Source organism: Amborella trichopoda, chromosome 12 (genome assembly GCF_054954075.1).
Source record: "Amborella trichopoda isolate Santa Cruz 75 chromosome 12, AtrichopodaSantaCruz75HAP2 v2.0, whole genome shotgun sequence".
Classification (NCBI taxonomy): Eukaryota; Viridiplantae; Streptophyta; class Magnoliopsida; order Amborellales; family Amborellaceae; genus Amborella; species Amborella trichopoda.
In genome coordinates, this window is record NC_142347.1 from 510,955 (window position 1) to 532,753 (window position 21,799).

General features: G+C 36.1%; 1 protein-coding gene across 4 annotated transcripts; it reads left to right on the forward strand.

Annotated features, from left to right (window-relative positions):
• Positions 1–3,918: 3,918 nt before the first annotated feature.
• Positions 3,919–21,260, forward strand: LOC18427442 (uncharacterized). Of its 4 annotated transcripts, none has more exons than XM_088854570.1 (7): positions 3,919–4,130; positions 4,444–4,502; positions 10,416–10,475; positions 17,880–17,949; positions 19,415–19,498; positions 19,647–19,673; positions 20,869–21,260. In XM_088854570.1, the coding sequence occupies exons 1-6, from the start codon at positions 3,942–3,944 to the stop codon at positions 19,659–19,661; spliced, it is 477 nt and encodes a 158-aa protein (XP_088710696.1). In that variant the 5' UTR covers positions 3,919–3,941; the 3' UTR covers positions 19,662–19,673; positions 20,869–21,260. The 4 variants fall into 4 exon arrangements, with proteins under 4 accessions (XP_088710696.1, XP_088710698.1, XP_088710694.1 ...); XM_088854572.1 differs by having other exon boundaries at positions 20,878–21,260; XM_088854568.1 differs by having other exon boundaries at positions 19,415–19,484.
• Positions 21,261–21,799: the final 539 nt, after the last annotated feature.

The following is a 21,799-nucleotide window of genomic DNA, read 5'->3' on the forward strand; positions in this document are numbered from 1 at the left end:
ATGCAGCCACCAATTTACATCCAATGGTCAATTAATTATGACCACCTTGTACCAAAAGTAAATAGTCTCATTATATGCTTTCCTAATTTAGATACCCCATTTTGTAGACAAATAATTTTGATTTAGGTGCTTCAGAATTCAAAATCTATTAATTTATTTATTGTTTTGGAAAATATTCATGATTTTAAAATGGATCCAAAAATTCTAGATTGAAAAAATCATCCTAGATGGTTCTTATGCACGAAGAAGCAAGTATGCATTTGGCTAACTAGAAGTGGCAGCGGGTCGAGTTGGGTTTGGGTCTAGCGGGACCCAAAGTCATAGGACCCAGACCCAAAAATATAATGTGGGACCTAGAACTGGACTCGATCTGACCTGACCCAAAATTTTTAAAAAATATATATTTAACTATTTTTTTAAATTAGGACCCAAAAATATATGTGGGACCCAGATCCGGACCCCAATAGTATTTGGATCCAAGATTTGAACTTAGACTCGGCCCGCTAGGTCCAAATTTTAGACCCATACCTGGATCTGGGTCGGGTCTACTATTTGGGTCTCAGGTCAGGTCTAGGTTCATTGCCACCCCTTGGCTAACATCAAATATAACATTAGGAAAAGATATGCTGGTTTGAAAGACCATCATGACCGCATATTTCGCACTGGAATAAATAAATATTTGTAGCTTTAAATGCTTTTTTCAATCTTATTTACTCATCCATCAGATTGATTTATTTGTTCTATTAAAAATACTAAGAGACCAAAAAAATACTAAAAGTCAATTGCCCATCAAAGTTAGTTTTTGGACTCTCCGCTTCATTGCCAAGAAGATCTATCATATAGGGTTACAAGGGCTGAAAGCGGTTTCTATAAGGTTGTAGCCTTTAGTAATGTAGGGCCACATAAGAAAGGGGTTGGACTCGTGGTGGTAACACCCCCCACACCTTAGTCGCACATCTAGTGCCTATTTGTTTGGACAGTGTAGATTTTGCACATAGAAACTGGGGCTTACGATACCCTAGACTAGGTGGAGGTGGGGGAGGAGTTAAATTTGGGGGTCGCATATCACTCTAGAAAACTTGGGGAGAGTGAATGACCACTTTTTGGTGTGATTGACTTGATGAAAGTGTAAGCCCTAAATTTGATTTTAGGATCATGTTAAGGGATTGAGGACTCGGAAGCCAATCTTATAAGAATACCTATCTACTGGATTTATCCAAAAAAAAGTAAAAAATCTCAGGCGGTGAAGAGAAACTTACATGGGTTTTGATCATGGAAAAAGTTTATATAAGGATGCAACCTTATAATATAGATCTACGGATGCACCTCAAAAATCCATCAGAAAAGGTAGTTTTAATGTTCAAAAGCCCTTTGATTGTTCATCTCGACATTGAGATGTATAACCATGAAAAATAAAAAGATTTTAAGTCTCAGAAATAGTGCATTTTACAACATATTATCTACACAATCCATTTTCAAGATTTTCATATGTTTATAAATCTACTTGATTTTAAACATTTTTGAAATTTAAACTTATGTAATTAGATATAAAAATAGATTTTAAGATAATCGTATTCAACATTTTACATCAAAATTATATACCATGATAAAATTTGAAGGCGCACCTTACCTCTACAGCTACGGATGCATCCGCATGCCAACTACACCCTTTGAACATACATGAAGACATTACCTCAAAAAGTGCCCACAAATAATAAGAGAAAATGGGGCCAAAAATTAAAACACTTCATGCTACATCACTAAAACTAATACAGCTAGGGACCATTTACTAGATTGGAGATCATGATGACCTCTTTATTACATATGCCTTTGTGGGTGTGAAAAGCAATCACTTGGAGATTCATCGTTAGAATTAGATCAGTCTCAAACATCTAGCCTCCTAACAAATTGGTTAAAAAAAAAAGCTTAAAATACGCAAAGAGATCATTTATTTTTAGTATAAGAAAGTCATAATCACTTTCATCAAATGAGATAATAAGTTGTTTATGACTATACTGATTCTTCTGGTAGAAGTGAAGAAACAATTTATGTCAAGGTAAGTGTCTACTGCTGAATTAGTATTAGGCTCAAGAGAGAAATAAATCCTTATTTTTTGACAGAATTTTTGTATATCTTTTAAGGTTTCTAGAGGCCATGTTAGCCATTCATCTCTTTGAACTGTTCATATCATCTTCGTTTTTCTTATGAGGCATCTAGAAGATAATGTTTTGTGCTTGAGACTTTCTCAACTGAAAAATTATATTGGGAACTATGCATACATTCTATCAAACTTTTCTACTCCTCTTAGTGCAGAAAAAATTTCTTCCAGCGGGCCAATAGTTTAGCTCGTGCTTTTTGAATTGGCCAGTGTAAATACATAATTTATCTTCCTTGTTTTCCCTTTTTAGATAGTTTGTATTTCTGCTTTGAGATGTCTTCCCTCTTGAGCAACTTCGTCAATCCATCGAAGTGATTATTTTTTTTGGCTAGGTTTCGACTTTTTTTGGTTTTCTTATAAAGCTTAATGCAACATTTGATGAGGATATCAGTAATTTCTCTTAGGGTGCAGTTGGCATACAGATGCATTCGTAGGTGTAGAGGTAAGGTGCACCTTCAAATTGTATCATGGTATATAATTTTGATGTAAAATGTTCTTAGGATTATCTCAAAATATGTTTTTATATCTAATTATAAAATTTTAAATTCTAAAAAATGGTTATAATCAAGTAGATCTATAAACATATGAAAATCTTGAAAATAGATGGTGTAGATAATATGTTGTAACATACACTATTTTTGAGACTTAAAATCTTTTTATTTTTCATAGCTATATAATTCGATGTGGAGATGATCAATCAAAATGTTTTTCAACATTAAAACTACCTTTTCCGATGGATTTTTGAGAGGCATTCGTAGTCCTAAATTATAAGGTAGCATCCTTAAATAAACTTTTTCCTCCTTTCTCTTATGGGAAAGGTTTCTATGCTTCCCTAGAAATTCTATCCTCCTCCTACCATCCAACTGTCCAATTTTGATCAAGAGAGTCATTCACCGTTTGATTTTAGATCCGACGTCTCAAAGTATTTTATTTTTAATTTTTTTATACAAAAATCTATGAATATGAAATTTTGTATGTGCCATCTTCTCATTGAGGTGCACCTATAAAAAAAATTAAAAATTATTTTTGATAAAATATAATGACTAAAATACCCCTTAAAACTTTCAAAGGTATTTTGGTAATTTTATTTTATTGATACTATTTTTTTTATATTTTTCGCTAGTGTGAGTTTAATAGAGGAACTAATTTGGTGTCAAAATAGTTTATAGGAAAAAATTTAAAATAAAATAGTATAGAGATGTGATTGGGGCAATCTTAGCCCTCAATTCAGAATGGACGATTGGATAAGGGGGAGCATTCAATTCAGAATGGACGATTGGATAAGGGGGAGCATTAACCTTTCATACTGTAAGGGAAGGGAAGCATAGAAAGCTTAATTTTGAACTCGGATCTAAAGTCGTGCTCTTTATGGTATGATTTCATATATATTTTTCGAGGGTTCCTTTCCTCTGTACACATGACGGGAACAAGGAAACTAACATTATATCATCAATGGCAGTGACTTTGAGCTTGGAGGAGGAAACCTCCATCTCTCTCACCAGTGATTTGAGTTTGAAGGACCTCTCTCACATCAGCGTTTAGAGTTTGAAGAAGGTTCTCTAATTCTCTCATCACTGCTCTGAGTTTGAAGAAGGACCTCCCTCTCTTGTATGCATTGTAGTTGCAGAGGGAGAAGAAGAAGAGCGATGAGATAACAACAGTGGAGAGAAGGAAGAAGAAGAAGAGCGATGAGATAACAACAGGAGAGAGAGAGAGAGAGAGAGAGAGAGAGAGAGAGAGAGAGAGAGAGAGAGAGAGAGAGAGAGAGAGATTAGGAAGCAAAATGGATGTGACATTGGCCCTCTTGTTTGGGGCTGCCACTGGTTTCTTCGCTCTTGGCTATGTGCTTGGTGGCCGCCTCTGCTTTCTCAAAACCAAAAGCCAATCCTTCTCTCCTTCCAACAATCCCTCCCTCACTGCTAGTAATCTTCATATTGATAAGCGTGGAAATCTATCTGAAGACTTCAAAATGGTGACCTCTTTCTCTCTCTCTCTCTCTCTCTCTCTCTCTCTCTCTTACTTTTGTCATTATCATTATTGTTGATCTTGTTACTCTCTGTCTCTCTCGTACCTTTTCCTTTGGCTTATTTTTCTCTGGCTCCACTATCAGTCCAGCCAGGGATCTCATCCATTCCTAATGAAATCTATTTCCTTTATAGTTGGGGTTTCATGAGTGTTCTGCATTTTATATCCATAATGGTCTCCCTTTGTTTTTGAATTCGGGCAATATCTTCTATTCTCTGACTTTCATGGCCACTCAGTGAGGTATATGTTCTACTGGATAGGTGCTGGTTGTTAGGAATGACCTGAAGATGGGCAAAGGCAAGATTGCTGCTCAATGCAGGTATGTTTTGCATACACTACTTTTTTTTTTTTTTGTTTGAATTTTGGTTTCTCTTGCCTTCTCTGGGAGTTGTTCTTGGTGCCATTTTGTCATCCAACCATGTTGTCCAATCTGTAGTTTTGCTATAGTTATATCGATGCTTATTGTCTGTCGCTTGCAATCTTATGTTCATGAACTTCTTGCTCTGTAAGTGTGGTTCAATGACTAAGCATGTTAATTTAATCTGTTTGGGTGTACTTTGTGACGTTAAAATGCAAACTCAATTTAAAAGGCCAATGAAATTTGGACAGAATTATCTTATAGGAACGATTACCCGAAACTCAACGTTGCCTTATATAATCCTAGATTGCGGCATGATGCATGAGAGAAAACCTCGAGGGCATTCAAATGAAATTCACGGTAATTGGATGATTAGAAGAGCGAATACCATTTTGAGTGCCGGCTGACCCATAGAGAAAATTGGCTATCAATACCTATCTATGGATAAAGCATGATTCAATGGTTATATAAATGAAATTGGGGTTCAAATGACTCATTTAGTGCATAGGTATCTATTGTGCCAAGCTTGCTTAAAATCATTTGCAGCCGAGGTTTCCCCACAGCCTTGGTAAGAATATCTCCTTACTAATCTTCTGTTTTAACATATCGAAGACAAATGTCCTTTGTAGCAACCATTTTTCGAATGAAATGATGATCCACTTCTATATGCTTCGTTTTGTCATGCTGGACTGGATTATGAGCTATACTAATATCTGCCTTGTTGTCACAGTACAAGGACATTGACCTTTTTAGGGGAAAAGCAGGTTGTCGTAATTTTTAGCTAGAGTAATTCACATGCACCATGAGTCACATATCTATACTTAGCTTTTGTAACTTGATCTTGCCACTACTGAATGCTTTTTACTCCTTCAAGTCACAAGGTTCCCTCCGATAAAAATACAATATCCTGATCTCGACCTTTGAAACCAGCCCAGTTTGCATATGTATAGCCTTCAACTCATAAATGCCCATGATTAGCAAATAACTGTCCTCTTCCTAGTGATGATTTTAGATACCTGAATACTCTGATAGCAACCTCAAGGTGGATAGTTCATGGGCAATACATAAACCGGCCACAATCACAACATATGCAATGTCTGGGCGTGTTAGTAGTTGATCCACTAATATTTGAAACATACCCACATCCTTGAGAGCTTCTCCCCTTTGGTCATCAAGCTTGTGATTTTGTTCTGTAGGTCTATCAGCTGACTTAAGTAGATCAATGTATTGCATTTGAGAGATGAAAATTCATCTTTTTGACCTGGCCACTTCTGTTCTAAGAAAGAACTTCAGTGGGCCTAGATCTTTGATTTCAAATTCTCTCGCCAGTATACAATTAAGATTTTGGTGCTGGGCTTGGTATGTTTGATAAATAAGGTATGGTCAACATGACTTCAGGCATATCTGATTCTTTGGACAACCCCATTGAACTTCACAAACCAAGCCCGAGGAGATTGCTTTAGTTCATAGGTGGCCTTTCTCAGTCTACAAACTTGCCCTTTACATCCAAGTGCACGAAACCCAGGTGGGGGTACCGTCTATACTTCTTCTTGTAACTCCCCATGAAGGAATGCATTCTTAACATCCAACTGATGTAGGAGTCACTCTAAGTTAGCTGCCAAAGACAAAAGTACTCGAATGGAATTCATTTTAGCTACAGGAGCAAATGTTTCCTGGTAGTCTATTCTATAAGTCTGAGTATACCCCTTGGTAACTAGGCTTGCCTTGTGTCTTTGAATAGTACATCAGCCTTGTGCTTCACAATTTAAGCCCATTTCCAGCCAACCAACTTCTTCCCTTTGGGAGGCTTTACCAGCTCCCAAGTGCCATTCTTAAGCAACGCCTTTGTCTCCTCACACATAGCTGCCTTCCACTTAGGATGGGCTAAAACTTTTGTAACACAGGAAGGGATAGAAATAGAAGACAAAGGACACAAAAACATGATAGGAAGGAGAACATAAGAAACAAAATTGCTAATCGAGTGAGTAGTACAACTAAATTCACCTTTTGGTACAACAATGGGCTGATCCAATTGTTCACACTAAAAACTGATAAAAGTGGAATTAAGATTACTTGGTTTAGAGGTATGAGACAAGCTCTGAGGCATTGTCAGCTTTGGTAGTCTTCACTTCTTTTTGTTTCCGTTGGGTATAGACTTTTAATTCATTTTTTTCGACTCTAACATCATGAGGCTGCCCTCCACTGTCCTTTTGTGCTCTTGAGTTAGAAAAAATAGGAACAATAAGGGAACATAGAAGTCATATGATCTGAAGCGACAGAATCAATGATCCAAGACTATCCAGATGGATAAAGGGAGACATGGTTAGTAGAAGCATCAATAATTGAGTGGGCAAATGATGAAGTCGAGGTAGTTGGTGGGCCATCTAATAGTGCAAACAACCGACGAAGGCTCTCAATTTCCTCCTTAGGGATTGGGATCATTTCCCTTTGGACAGAAGGCCAGGATGTAGCTGCATTGGGTTGTACTTGACCTACCTCAATAGTTTGTGAACCACCAGGATGAAGCATTATGTGCATTGAATTGCTCAAGACAATTGAATTTTGTAGGTTGACCAACTAGATCCTAGCAATTCTGTTTGACATGACCAATCCTACCACAATGATTGTATAGCTTACTTTTATCTCCTTGATTGGGACTCCCTTAAACAAATTTTCGTGTTCCACTCCCTTTATTGTTCTTAGGAGGCAATGAGGCAAAGACCAGAGTAGAACAATCCATTGGTTGTGTAGGCAACATGACACTCTTTCTACTTTCTTCACTTTTGATAAAGGAGTATACTTGATTGCGATATGGAAGAGTATCCCGACTAAGAATTTGACCCTAGTTAAATCAAACTTGGGGTTCAATCCAGTCCAGCCAAAAACTCAAAAGATACGATTTTGTTCAATTATCCCCACTTGCTGACAGGCTTGTTTAAACATTTGATAATGATCTAATTCCTCCCATAGCCTGCGAAGTAAAGAAAAATATGTTGCTAGAGACCGCTCCCCCTTTCGAAGATGAGATATCTTCTATCTCAGTTGTATACCTGGGACATTATTCCCAGATTCTTTTGCAGTCTGAAGAAGCAGGAAACCCCTACTAATTGAAGGTTGCATTGAGTGCAATAACCAAGACACTACAGTCAAGTTAAAATACACATCATTCTGGTTGAAGTCTCCTGCTCTGATACCAAGTTAAAATACCACAAACTAGTATGTTGGACTTTAAAGAAGTGCAAGGAAGATCAAGGTCTTGGAAGAGAAAGAAGTAGATGAGAGAGAGTGAGAGAGAGTCATGTGATGAAGAAAATAGATAATAGAAACACTGTCCTCCTGGACACCCATACCCTACTCAAAATATTTATTTTAATAATAAAGCATGAAGTACAAAAATACCCCTTAAGAAAAGGAAATGACAATATGTCCTCAAGGACTTAAACACAAGAAGAAATAGGTAAATACTTGATTATCCACAACAGTGTGTTGTATGAATATGGAAATATTGTGAAGCTCTCGTAACAATTGAAAGTGCAAGAAAGTTGCATGTGGTGACTGTTTTCTTACCTTCCTAGAAGCAATGCTAAAGTCCCTCTATATCACAATCTATTTCAGTGATTAAGAGCATAAATATTTCTTGGGATCTTGTTAGTTCCTTAACTAAAACCTTTTTGATTTACCTCCGTGTATTATTTGGAAAACACTTCCAAAGTAAACAATATTGTCATAGCTAATTCTTTATTGGAGTTTTACAACAACATCAATCCAATTGTAGCATTCTACACAAATATGAACCCATGTATTGGTATTGCATAATAATGGATCAGTACAAAACACGTGGCAAAGGTTCACATAGTTATGGAGGTTACTTCGATTGTTAAGGAGTCCCGCCCAGTCTAGGTTTACATATAAATTATTGTATTCTTATCAATTGTTTTTATATTTACCGCCTGCCCCATCAGAAGGAAGATATTACTGCATGAATCTCTTGACAGCTTCTGAAGCACCTTGGCGGGGTGGCTTTCTCATGGTCTTGGTTTTGCCTCGCATGTTTAATACATCGATTATAGGGTCCTCAGATGTGCACCTAAGGAGGCAATCACTTTTCTTAATCCAGTTTTTTAATTGTCTACCAGTGTTCAAGAAGGTGGATTCAGCCTGCATATAAAAGGGTGTTTTTAGGCCCTTGAAGATGATACAAGGGGGTTTTGCTGGGTTACGAAACTCCCTTGATTGAGTGTATAAAACATTTATTTTTATTTAAAAGCATTGTTTCACAATTTTGTTAATTATTTTTTTGTGCAGTTCAAACTTAGGCATACATGACTTTGAAACTTGAATTGAATGACTTACACCTAATAAAGTAGAACAAAAGCCTAATATGCTCGAGTTTATTGATATCCTTTTAGGATTGAGTTACTGAATCTTAATAAAATGTCAAAAAACTAAAAAAAGAAAATCCACAATTCAATAATGGAGGACAATCCAAAGCCAAAAATGGAAAAAAAGCAGAAGCATACAATGATAATCAAATTGAAAAAAAGCAAATAAAAATCCAATAATCATAAATATCATCCAACCCTAAACCAAAAAATGAAATACACTAACGTCTCAAAATCCAATTGAACTTGGCTTGAACCTATGACCTTTGGTTGCTGAAAGACCTCTTTTGCAACTAAATCAAGTATCAAAAAGTTTTGGATTGAATACTTTTTGATTTCTTTTGAAATCGTTGCAAGTTCAGAATTTTTTTGAATCTTCAAAAGAATATCAAAATTTTGGTTAAAGATAGATTTTCAAGGAGAAAATGATCACAAAAGGGTTTTGGAGGGCTAAAATGACCGGTGAAACCCTTGTCCCCCCTTTTGGGGAGGAAATTGTCAATTTTTTCCCATGGTTATCAAGTGTATGATCGGGTTGCTTAGGCAGTCCTAGGGTGCCTGGGTGGGTTCCCTTGTACATTTCCGAATGGGGCCCTGCCTTGGCCCGGTTCGGTTCAGATTGCCCCTTGGGCCGCCTAGGCAGCTTCAAATCGCTCCTTGGACCGCCTAGGCAGATGAATTTTCGTTCTACAAAACTCTGCATATATTCTAATGATAGGCATGTGACTGTGTCTGGCCGGATTCTCCTTTTTACGGCCTACAAGTAGGGAATCCATTCTTGAGCATGACAGCAGCCAAATTCTCATGAGTGTTTACAAAGGTGTCATTTTCCCATTCTTCTAGTTTCCCCAACGTACCCACCCAGAAGATTGTCGACTAGAGAACTTCAAAGCTGCCATGTTTCCATTCTGCTAGTTTTCCCAACTTACCCTCCTAGAAGATTATCGACTAGAGAACTCTCACAGGTTTACAAATTGATAATTTATGTAAAATGTGTTGACGGGACGTGCTATATTTTTTTTGGTTTTCTATACCTGTCATATTCCATTTTTTCCAGCAGTTCTTTCTTAGTTTGTCATAATTTTGATGAAATTCTATTATATGCCAGTTTAAGACGTTTACAACTTGAAATAGGAAAGGCTTTTATCTTTCTTGATGGTTGATTTCAATTTTTTAATTATCTACCATTTTTATTTGCTTTCAATGTGTTGATGGAATAACTGTATTTTGTTTATTACTATTATGTATTATTTCTTTTTTTTTTTCGAAACTTATTACGTATTATTTCTTACTATTTACAATTGCCTCAAAGTGTGGTTTCAATCATCTAAAGAGCATTCCTGCAATGAGACCAATTTCTTTACTTGTTGTATACTTGTAATAAATATATCCGGTGTTAATATTTGTATATCTAATCCCTTTATCTTTTTTGAGTTATAGAGATACCTCATGCTATTTGTTTATTTATACTCTTTTCTTTTGTTTTTGACAGTCATGCAACTTTAGGGCTTTACAAAAAGGTTGTCTCCAGGGCACCAAAAGCATTGGAGAGGTACCTCAAATGCTGCCATACTTTAAATTATTTCCCTTGAATTCTTTGTATTGTAAATCATGCTGAAATATTGAGCCTATACCTATTTGTCTTAGTTTTGGACGACTTAACTAGGCACCTACAAGATGAGACCCGAAATGACGTCAACACAAAGTTAAATCTTTGGAGGGATGCTCTAGAATCTAAAGGTTTTAAAATTAGCCGGACTAAGATAAAGTATTTGGAATGCAAATTTAGTAATAATAAGAGTAGAGACAAGGAAGTAGTTAAGATTGACGATCAAGAAATACCATAAAGAGCACACTTTCGATATCGTGGGTTGATAATACAGGAAAATGAAGAAATTGAGGAAGATGTCGCACATAAATTAGAGCTGGGTGGGTGAAGGGGAGATATGCAACTAGAGTTGTTTGTGATCGCCACATACCAATGAAGCTGAAGGGCAAGTTCTATAGGACACCTGTGAGACAAGTTTTACTTTATGGTGCGGAATGTTGGGCGGTCAAGAAACAACATACCCATAGAATGAGTGTATAGCTGAGATCAGGATGTTGAGATGGATGAGCGGAAAGATAAGAAATGATACAATTCGAAATGAATACACTCGGGAGAATTGAGGGGTGTGATGCAAAAGAAAAATATTTAAAAAAAGATTTAGTATTATCATTTTTTATTTTTCTTAGGGATATGAAGAGATAAGTTAGGAGGGCCTAAGTTTGGTGCGTGATTTGTTTGGGAAGGTTTATCTTTTTAGTTTAGGGAATAACATATAAATAAGGTAAAGATCTTTTGGTTTAGTAAATGATTAGTGGTAGTTATCTTTTACTCTTAGAAAGGCCAATGTGGAAGTTAGAAAGAGAGAAAATAGGGATGGTATGTGAGAGAGAAAAGGTTAAAGAGAAAATAGGGAAGAGAGATAGAATAGGGGAATGTATGTAGAAGAGAGAGAATTATCTTTGGATGGTGTGTGAATAAGATTCCTATTAGGAATAGGTTTTTAGAGGCGGGCGTCCTTATCTTGGAAAGAGAAGATAGGGGTATAGGGAGTATGTGACTTTGAGAGGAGAAATAGAGTTTAGTTTTAGGTTATTTTTTTTTTTATTTGTTTGTTTATTTTTTTTTTAAAGTCTATTTAAAGGGAAGAAGTCCCTATTGTAAAGAATAGCGACTAAAAATTGAGTAAATTGATCTTGAGAAAAGATTGTTTTTGGGGTGGATTCTCATGCAGACCTTGAGAGAGGGTATATTCTCTCGACCTTTTCTTTTTTATTTTATTGTTCCAGTTTTATTTTCTCCCTGCATCAGTTGGTATCAGACCAAGTAAGATCTAGAGATTCAACGGTTACGATGTCGTTGAAACCTGCTCTTACATTCGAGGATATATTGCGACAACTCATGGATTATATGGGTCAGCAAATTCAGGAGAGCTTGAATATTATGTTGGAGGGTATCCGATGAGAAATAAGTAAAACCATTCAGGGGATGCAACGGTTGGATCTAAGGTTGCAACGATTGGAGGACACCATTCATCAAGAAGAGGGCGCTTGCAACCTCAACTTGGCGCCAAATCTCACCGTAGAGACAAATCAAGCTTCTCGACCAACCCGGGCTGCTGATCCAGAACGTTAAGAAGAAATATGCAGACAAGATCCGCATCCTATAGAGCAACCACGAGATTTCGGTAGAATGTCGTGGTACGCTCCACATTGAAGCTTTTATTGATTGGTTAAGTGCAGATGGGAATTATTTTGAATGGAGTGGATTGCCAGAGGAACGTAAGGTTAAACTTGTTGCTACTATGCTCTGCGGGTCTATTGCAGCCTGGTGGGAGCAAGTTCAACAATCCCGACTTCGTAGTGCAAAGGAAAAATTATTGACTAGCAAAAGATGAAAAAGAAATTGAAAGAAAATTTTCTCTCTATTGATCATGAGCAAATTTCTTTCAAGCACTTCAAAATCTTCGAGAGAATGAGAAAAAAGTGGAAGATTATACTGGGGGGTTTTATCGATTAGTTGCTTGAAACAACTTCCAAAAGACAGAAGGACAAAAGGTTGCTCGATATGTAAATGACCTTCAACCAACCATTAGGGATGAAGTTTTTCTACATCGGCCATGGATTTTAAGTGAAGCTTTTCAAGTTGCTTTACGAGTAGAAACTAAACATCCAGGGAGCAGTGATAAGTGATTTTACACCTAGAAGGAGGTTTCGTGCCAACCAAAATTTAATGAAGAGAAAAGGGGCACTACAAAATTCACGTGTTATTGATGTAACAAGCTAGGGCACCGTGCATATGAATTCCCAAAAATGACGTTGGAGGTACACTTGGCTAAGGAAGCGGATAAAGTTCTAGAAGAAAATCAAGTTCAAGAGATAGTCCTGTATGGTGATGAAGGGGATCCACTTTGAGTCAAGCTCGAGGTCGAGCTTCTTCCAACCCGGGGAGAATGATGTAGAAGAAAATTCAAAAAAAGATTTCGTATTATTATTTTTTATTTTTCTTAGGGATAGGAAGTGATAAGTTAGGAGGGTCTAAGTTTGGTGCGTGATTTGTTTGGGAAGGTTTATCGTTTTAGTTTAGGGAATAACATGTAGATGAGGGAAAGATATATTGGTTTAGGAAATAATAAGTGGTAGTTATCTTTTACTCTTAGAAAGGCTAATGTGGAAGTTAGAAAGAGAGAAAATAGGGATGGTATGTGTAAGAGAGAAAAGGTGAGAGAGAAAATATGGGAAAGTATGTAGAAGAGAGAGATTTATCTTTCGATGGTGCTTGAATAAAATTCTTATTAGGAATAGGTTTTTAGAGGGGGGTTGTCCTTATCCTGAAAAGAGAAGATAGGGGTAGAGGGAGTATGTGACGTTGACATGAGAAATAGAGTTTTGTTTTAAGTTTATTTTTTCCCCCCTAAAGTCTATTTAAAGGGAAGAAGTCCCTGTTGTAAAGAACAAAGAATGAAAGTTGAATAAATTGATCTTGAGAAAAGATTATTTTTGGGGTGAACTCCCTTGTAGACCTTGAGAGAGGGTATCTTCTCTCAACCTTTAAAAGTTTATATGAGGTTGCAACCTTATATGTAACTATGGATGCACCTCAAAAATCCATCGGAAAATGTAGTTTTAATGTTGAAAACCCTTTGATTGATCATCTCGACATCGAGATGTATGAGCATGAACAATAAAACGATTTTAAGTCTCAGAGATAGTTCATTTTACAACACATTATCTACACCGTCCATTTTCAAGATTTTCATATGTTTATAGATTTACTTGATTTTAACCATTTTTGAAATTTAAAATTTTATAATTAGATATAAAAATAGATTTTGAGATAATCCTAAGAACATTTTACATCAAAATTATATACCATGATAAAATTTGAAGGTGCACCTTACCTCTACAGCTACAGATGCATTCGTATGCTAACTGCACTCTTCTGTTTTTATTTTTATTGTTCCAGTTTTATTTTCTCCTTGCATTAGTGTGGCACCAATAGGTGATACGATGATTGGATGAGGGAAAGTAGACTTAGGTGGGCTGGACATGTGTGGCACAGACCCAGTATAGCACCTATTAGGAGATGCGAGTTCGTTCAAGTGGAAGGTTTAAAAAGAGCAAAGGGTAGGCCCAAAAAGACATGGTTAGAAGTAATGAGAAAAAATATGAAGACTTATGGCCTCACTGAGGGTATGATCCTCAATAGAGCAGAATGGCGGACCCGGATTCGTGTAGCCGACCCCAATTAGTTGAGAAAAGGTTTTGATGATGATGATACAATCATTTTGAAAGTTCAAATGGCTTATGCTTATAATGCAGCCACATTGTAATTCATGTTTGAAAAGAGTGCCTCTTTTCTTTTCTTTTTGGATTCTTAATGTTAATGTTGGTGCTTGTCCTATAGAAGAAAAGCCTTTAGGGGGTGCTTGTCCTATAGAAGAAAAGCCTTTAGGGATCCCAAAACTGAAGTCTGGCTAATAAAATTTATCTAGAATTCTTTGAGTTTTCAATTTACTATTATTAGAAATTCAAGGAAATTAATTCGATCTGCTATTTATATTATGGAAATAAAAACGGGTCTTTGTCAATCTTGTTATGTTGCTATATGATGCATGAAGGAAATATGGGAAATTAAGTCCACCCTTTTTCCGAAACTTAAATAAGTAAAAGTATCAATATTGGAGAAAGAACATCAACCCCAGAGAAGAAAAACTTTCTTCCTTAATAAAATAAAATTTATTCCAATAACATATATCTCCCAAAATGTGACATCCATCATTTTATAAGCCTATGAAACCCTAAATTAACTTGAAACACAAGTAGACAATTAAGACTCTAAAATACCCCTAAACAATACAAAAATTTCAAAAATACACTGGTAAATAGTAACACGTGAACAGTACCATGAATAGTACTTGTGAATAGAAAATAAAAAAATATAAGAAAATTCTTGAAATCCCAAAAATAACTTAAAATCCTAAAAATAAAATAAAAATATATCCTTTAAAAATGAATAGAAATTAAAAATAAGTATAATTTTTCCCTCCATCATTCTCCCCTAGTTGGAGAAAACGCGTTCTCGAGTTTTGAAGTGTGCTCATATTGTGGAAATGCGGTCCAGCCCTCGTGAAACAATTTTCCTATGTATATTGAGGATTCGATACAAATTTATCAAATTTGGTTATTCTTGAGCTCCCATTGATCGTGTAGGAACCTTCAAACTCAATTTTCTATACTTTAGAGGTTTTCTCGACATCAATTTTATTACTCTTTGAAACCAGGGCCACAATTTGCAGATTTTGAGTCTGCCATGCTTCCACTACACTACTCTGATTCCAATGCCCTAAATCTCCTAAATGTTCTACTTCTTTGATATCCTTAAGATCTTCAACTTTTTCTTCATTAAAGATCGGTTCGCCCACGAAATCTTGATCATTATCATAGATTGGATCTCTTACACGATCTTGTTTATCATCTAAGTATGTATCGAAAATTGATGGAAAATCCCTATCTACAACCTGCGGATTTTCGATACAACCTACGCCAAAATCACAACCTTGTTCTCCTTCAAATCATATAGATCAACTAAATCCCATGATCTACTCTTCCGAACATGAAGGTCCCAACACTGAGTGCGTGTATAGAACAGGTGGTTGAAGGCAACTTCATCATTCCACTCCAACTCTGAGTCGGACTTTGATTCGCGCCATTCTCCATAAAAGATCTTCACGATTTGGATCTATCAGTGTGGATTCCTTTTCGTTTAGGACACGTTGTTGCTGGCCTCGCTTGCGCAACAATAGCTCTGTAACCATCTCCGTCAAGTTGTTAATTTCCTTGTGTAGTTGGATCAGATCGGCATCCTTACGGCTAAGACCTCCACGAGAAGCCATCACAATCTCTAGCCGTCTTTGAACCATGCTTTGATACCACTTGATGTAGGAAGGAAGGTGGGAAATTAAATCTACCATTTTCCTTCACCTTAAACAAGTAAAATCAACAATATTGGAGAAAGAACATGGCTGTAAATCACGTCAAGAGAAGAAAAACTTTTTTTTTTCATAAAATAAAATTTATTCCGATAACATAGATCTCCCAAAATGTGACATCCAACCTTTTATAAGCCTATGAAACCCTAAATTAACAAACCCAAGTAAACAATTAAGACTCTAAAATATCCCTAAACAATACTAAAATTCCAAAAATACCCTGTAAATAATAACATGTGAACAACAACGGTGAATAGTGCCATGAATACTACTCTTGAATAGTAAATAAAGAAAAATATAAGAAGCCCTAAAATCCCAAAAAAAATTTAAAATCCTAAAAATAAAATCAAAATATACATCTTTTAAAATTGAGTTGAAATTAAAAATAAGTATAATTTTGTCCTCCATCACTGTGTTAGTTCATTATTCGATCTCCTAAAAACATATTCGTAGATGGCTTCTTGTAATGTCGAAATGAGAAAGTTTTGATATTAGGATTGACATTATTGAATCCTATATAGTATAAAAGTTCTTCCATATGTGCTTTATTTCTAGGGTCATAGTTTAGGGATACATGAGTCCAAAAACTTATAAGGGCTAAATATTTTTCTTTTTCCAATTAATTGTATTTGCTTTTGATTTTGTAAGCAAAGAGATCTATAGATCTATAGATTTATAACATGCACATACACATTTAGGCATATGATAGGGTTTGTGTTGTCCCTCAAAGAGCACCAGTCTGGTGGGCAAAGCGATGATGGCTGATTTTTTAGTCTGGACGGGTTCAGATGCTGAGATGCTTTTAAAATCTCTAAGAGCTGGGAATGTCGGTGGCTCAGAATTCTCGGGATTGTTCCGTTGGAGGGAGGAAGAAAGGAGAGCGCATGTTTGTTTGTTTTTTATTTGTGTGTGTGTGTGTGTGTGTTTGGGGGGGGGGGGGGGTTATTGCGGTTTATTTCAAAGGTTGTGCACCTGGCGAAATGAATTGGGATTGTTCCCTCTCTATTATAGTAATATGTTTACAGATGAAGACAACAAAGAGATGAAAGACAAACAAAAGCTGAATCAAATATAGTTAGAGATGGGCTCTGGTGAAGGCTGCTGATGTAGAGAGCCTTGAGAATAGTGTACTCAGATGAAAATGTATCACTTAGTAAGGAGCAGAACTCACAATGGGATTTGGGATGCCAGGATTAGCGATGGAGACCTGGGTCTGTGTTTTCTAGGGCATTTGTCAATGTTTGTGTTGGGCTTTGTACCTTTGGTATGAGTTTTATTTTTATTCATGGGACTATTTAGGCTTGAAACAAAAAAGAAATTTCCAATGCAAAACACAAAAATAAAGCTTAAATTGGATTAAAAAAAAAGAAAAAGAAATTGCCCAATGAAGTGCTGAGCTTCCAGCGGAACATTAGTATTAACATGTAGTCTCAATGCTTTTGTGGCCGCTTCATTTTGTGTCAGTTTCTGTTTTGAATTCCATAAAAAGTGGTGTTGTATTTAGGTTTAATTAAAACAGGTATTTTCTAATTTTTTCACACACAAAACAGCAGCATTTCTTGGATTTGTGCACACCTATGAGGGCATAAAAAGTGGTTCCGAAAGAAGCCACCAACACATACGTTTCATCCAAAAAGCCACCTAAAATGCATGTGATTCGCATTTTGGTGCAGCATCCAGACATGCCCTTAAACTTGCAGTATCTTTCCTTTTGTTATCACAATACAATTTTGATGAATCATTGTTCACTGAGTAGTTCATTCTTTTGTTTAAGGTGTTTCTCTGTTCGTTTTATCATGTATCAAACCATATATTTTTGCTCTCTATATAATGTTTCCTGAAATATTCTGTTCTATGTCTCAGAAATTCTATGCTAAACTTTTGTGCAACCCTATTTTTGATGCTGTTGTTCATTTCAGGTGGGAAATGAATGGTCAAGTTAAAGTGGTATTGAAGATTGAAAGTGAAGAGGAGTTGCTGGTTCTTCAGGTATCAGCGACCCGGAGATATTGCTTGTTGACAAAAAAAAAAAAACAGGAAAAATATTTCTTCGTAAATGTTGTTTTAGAAATTTTGACCTAACATCAACAGATGATTGGGCTTTCTGTTGATGAAAGAAAAATGATACGAATTGCCTTGAGTGTCTTATGCTAAGCTTAAATGGATGATATTGTGTCACCGAAAGTGTTTGAATATATGTTATGGAGGCATCTCAGCTAGTTACAGCATTGTATTTTTCAAAAATAAATTAGTCACATTCCTTCAACATATGGACATGTATCTTTTTTTGGGTAAATTACGGAAATGTATACAATAGGACTATTTGTTTTTGACACAAGGAGGTCACAATCATTATTGATTGTTAGATGTGAAATGGGTGGTTGGCAATGTGTCTTTGACTGGGCACAAAGTCTAAAAAATTTCTCTAATGTTGTGACACACTTCAATCTGTTGGACTTTACACCTAGTGGCTAAAAGTGATTGTGACCTCTTTATACCAATAACCAAAAGTGGATGGTCTTGTAGTATACAATGCCTTAAGATATACTAAATAGCAGTTCTGGTCGTGTATTGAATGCTTACAGTTGGTGTGCACTTTATTGACCTTAAGCATTAGAGTTAGATAATTTCCTACACGCAAAAAAATTGGATGCTGATAGCTCAATAGACACTTCACAAAAGGGCTATATTGTGTTATTCTTGGTGATTGTAGTAACTATTAGCCTTGGGATTTGTTCCTCTCTGGATACAATTTATATTTACTTTGTAAAGGTTGTGTACATGATAGTGTCTCTTAGCTGTTATAGTTTCATCCACCAAACCTTGGGGATTCTAATTTAATGAGTTCTGTGTTTGATAGTATTTATCTACTTTCGTGACAATATGTTTTCTAATGAGATGGTGCATGGACACAATGGGTTCCACTTCTCCACAAAATTTCCTCTTTTAGGGGTTTGTTCTACATCTTGCTCAAAACCCTAGGTGATCTAGGGTTTCACGTGGATTCATAGGTTCATGTATTTGATTTACATATCTGAGAGTTTCTCATTGGGATTTGAGTATATGATAGCCAGATCCAAGTGTCTCTTGATTCCCAAAAACTGATCTCTGTATTGAAGTCAAGATATGATAGCTTCAATTTTTCCAAGCTACAAATTTGAATGTCTAAATTCAAGGGTTTTATTTCAAAAAATTCACGTCTAACTGCTACTATAGGAGTTTCTCATGCAGCGAGTTGCTTGGCTTGCGTTGCTCTGATATGCATCTCATATTCGCTTCCCTTGATTAATTTTCTTAGTTGATTTTTTCTAATTCTATATAGTAAATAGGAGTCACCTTGTTGAAGCATTTGATTCTTCATCTTTTTATATATTCCCCAAACTACCACACAGTTTGGAGGAGTCAATGTAGTTCTATTTCTTGTCATCTAATTAATGGGGCTTTCTTGTTATAGGCGAAAGCAAAATCCCTGAAGCTGCCAACGCACATTACGATTGATGCAGGGAGAACTCAAATTGCACCAAGTATGTTGCATAAAGTCAGTGTATATATGGTATTTGTAAATCTATTGCATGAGATATTGCTGCTTTCTGAATGCTTTTGTTGTTCCTTTCACTTGCTTATACTTCAGTTTAAAAAAGTAGGTTTATTTAACCTCCTTTCATTTTTTTTATTTTTTCCTGCAGATTCGAGGACTGTGATGGCTATTCTTGGTAAGATTGGTTTTCCCGCTTAGTTCTCTCTGTAGTAGGCTTTGTAGCTTGTTTATTAGAACCAATTCAAGATATTATTGTAAAAGACAGGCTTTCAAGCTTTCTTTTTTTCTTCGAGTAAAACTGACAGTCATGGTTTAAAGATTCTAGTTTCTTTTTGTCAAGTGTTTTGTGAGCGTTGCCTTCATACTTTTTACCTTTTTAATGATGCGAGTTAAAGTGGATGATTATCAGACCTCATTATTTCACTCCGTAGCTCTGAGGCATTCCTTATTTAAAAGATTCTTCCCCCTTTGAGACAATACCTGTGTGAACATGTGTATGAGAGAGAGAGAGAGAGAGAAAGAGAGGTCTTTTTGTGGCGAGGATCAATATGTGTTCTGCCGTGCGGATACATAATATTCTAGTGGTGCTATTGGGCATTCATAGGATTCATTATATTGTTCCGTGTTCTGCTCCTCCACCTGAATCAATGAATGTATCTATGAATAAATAGGGTTATTAATCTTCTGTGATGGTACAATAAATCCTTTATGATATTGATTTGTATCCGATTGGAAATCCCTAACCGGCATCCAAGAAATGTCAGGTTTGGATCAGTTTTTAGTGAGAGAAACAATCCAAGGTAAGTGTATCATGTTCATGGGGAGAAATTGGAACTTGGGGAGGCATTTATATCATTATACGTAGTTATGAACACAAGTATGCTATTTATCGTTGTACAACAATAGACGCTCTCCCACCTTTCTAGAGGTTGGAGCTGTAAATTTTGTTTGTTCAATTTGTGAAACTCACAAGAACTTCACTGCATGGAGAGAGAACCAAACTTTGTTCCTATACTCTAGCTAAAACAAACGGGATTGTATACAATGAGACCATTTACCTTTAGTATAGGGGTCACAATTACTTATAACCATCTAATTGTGAAATATAATAGTTTGGGCTGTCACAGTTTTTGATGTAAAATCTCTTGCTGAGAATCTGTGTCTTTATTGAAGACATGGGACAGAACCGAAAAGCACATTCTTTTTAATTGACTGAGTTTGTGAAACATGTTATCATCCTTCTTCTGAATAGCAAAGTCTTGAAGAGATAACTTGCACGAACTTTGTTATTTCTTCTCCTGATAAATAACTCAAGGCAGTTTTTTAATTTTTGGTGAAATTCCAGATTGACTCGACTTGAACTTGTGCAGGACCCGCAGATGCGGTCGATGATGTAACTGGAGGATTGAAGCTTCTCTAATGATCCACTCACAACATTTCATTCGGTAATGTAAGCAATATCCCTCACCGGCATCCAAGAAATGTTGGTTATGGATCAGTTTTTAGTAAGACAAACACTCTTAAGGTAAGTGCATCATGTTCATGGGGAGAAATTGGAACTTGGGGAGGCATTTATATCATTATACGTAGTTGTGAACACAGATATGCTATTTATCATTGTACAACAATAGACTACACTCCCTCTCCCACCTCTCTAGAAGTTGGAGCTGTAAATTTTGTTTGTTCAAATTGTGATACTCACAGCAACTTCACTGCGTGGAAGGAGAACCAAACGTTGTTCCTGTGCTCTAACTAAAACAAACGGGTTGTATACAATGAGGTCATTTACCTTGAGTATAGGGGATCAGAATTACTTAGAACCATCTAATGTGAAATATGATAGTTTGGGTGTGTCGTAAAGTTCGAAAAAATTTCTTTTGAACTTTGAGCTTGGTCAATGAAATAAATGCAGCCATCCAATTTTATATTCAATGGTCAGGATTAATTGTAACCACTTTGTAACAAAGGTAAGTGGTCTCATTATATAGTTTCTCAATGATGCTGCTGTTGTTGATGATGAACTAAAACAAAAAAAAGAGACAAAAAGGGGAAAGTTTGAACAATTCTTCTAGCTAAAACAAAAAAAAAGAAAAAGGAAAAAAAAAGAAAAAAGAAAAGAAAGTTTGAGAAGTAGGTACGCAATGTATTTGAACCTTTACGTGTGAGCTCCTATCCAACACTGTTTTAAAAATTTGTGACTGAGGCACGGACTCGCTTGAGTTACTCGGATTTCGTTAGGGTCTGGATATGGATGACTAACCCTAAACAATAAAAAAGGGCGCCCCTTCATATTCTACTGGA

Coding starts and splice junctions, on each gene's coding strand:
- LOC18427442 (XM_088854568.1), top strand. CDS start 3,942: ATGGATGTGACATTGGCCCTCTTGTTTGGGGCTGCCACTGGTTTCTTC. Junction 4,503..10,415: donor AAGATTGCTGCTCAATGCAG/GTATGTTTTGCA, acceptor TGTTTTTGACAG/TCATGCAACTTTAGGGCTTT. Junction 10,476..17,879: donor GCACCAAAAGCATTGGAGAG/GTACCTCAAATG, acceptor TGTTCATTTCAG/GTGGGAAATGAATGGTCAAG.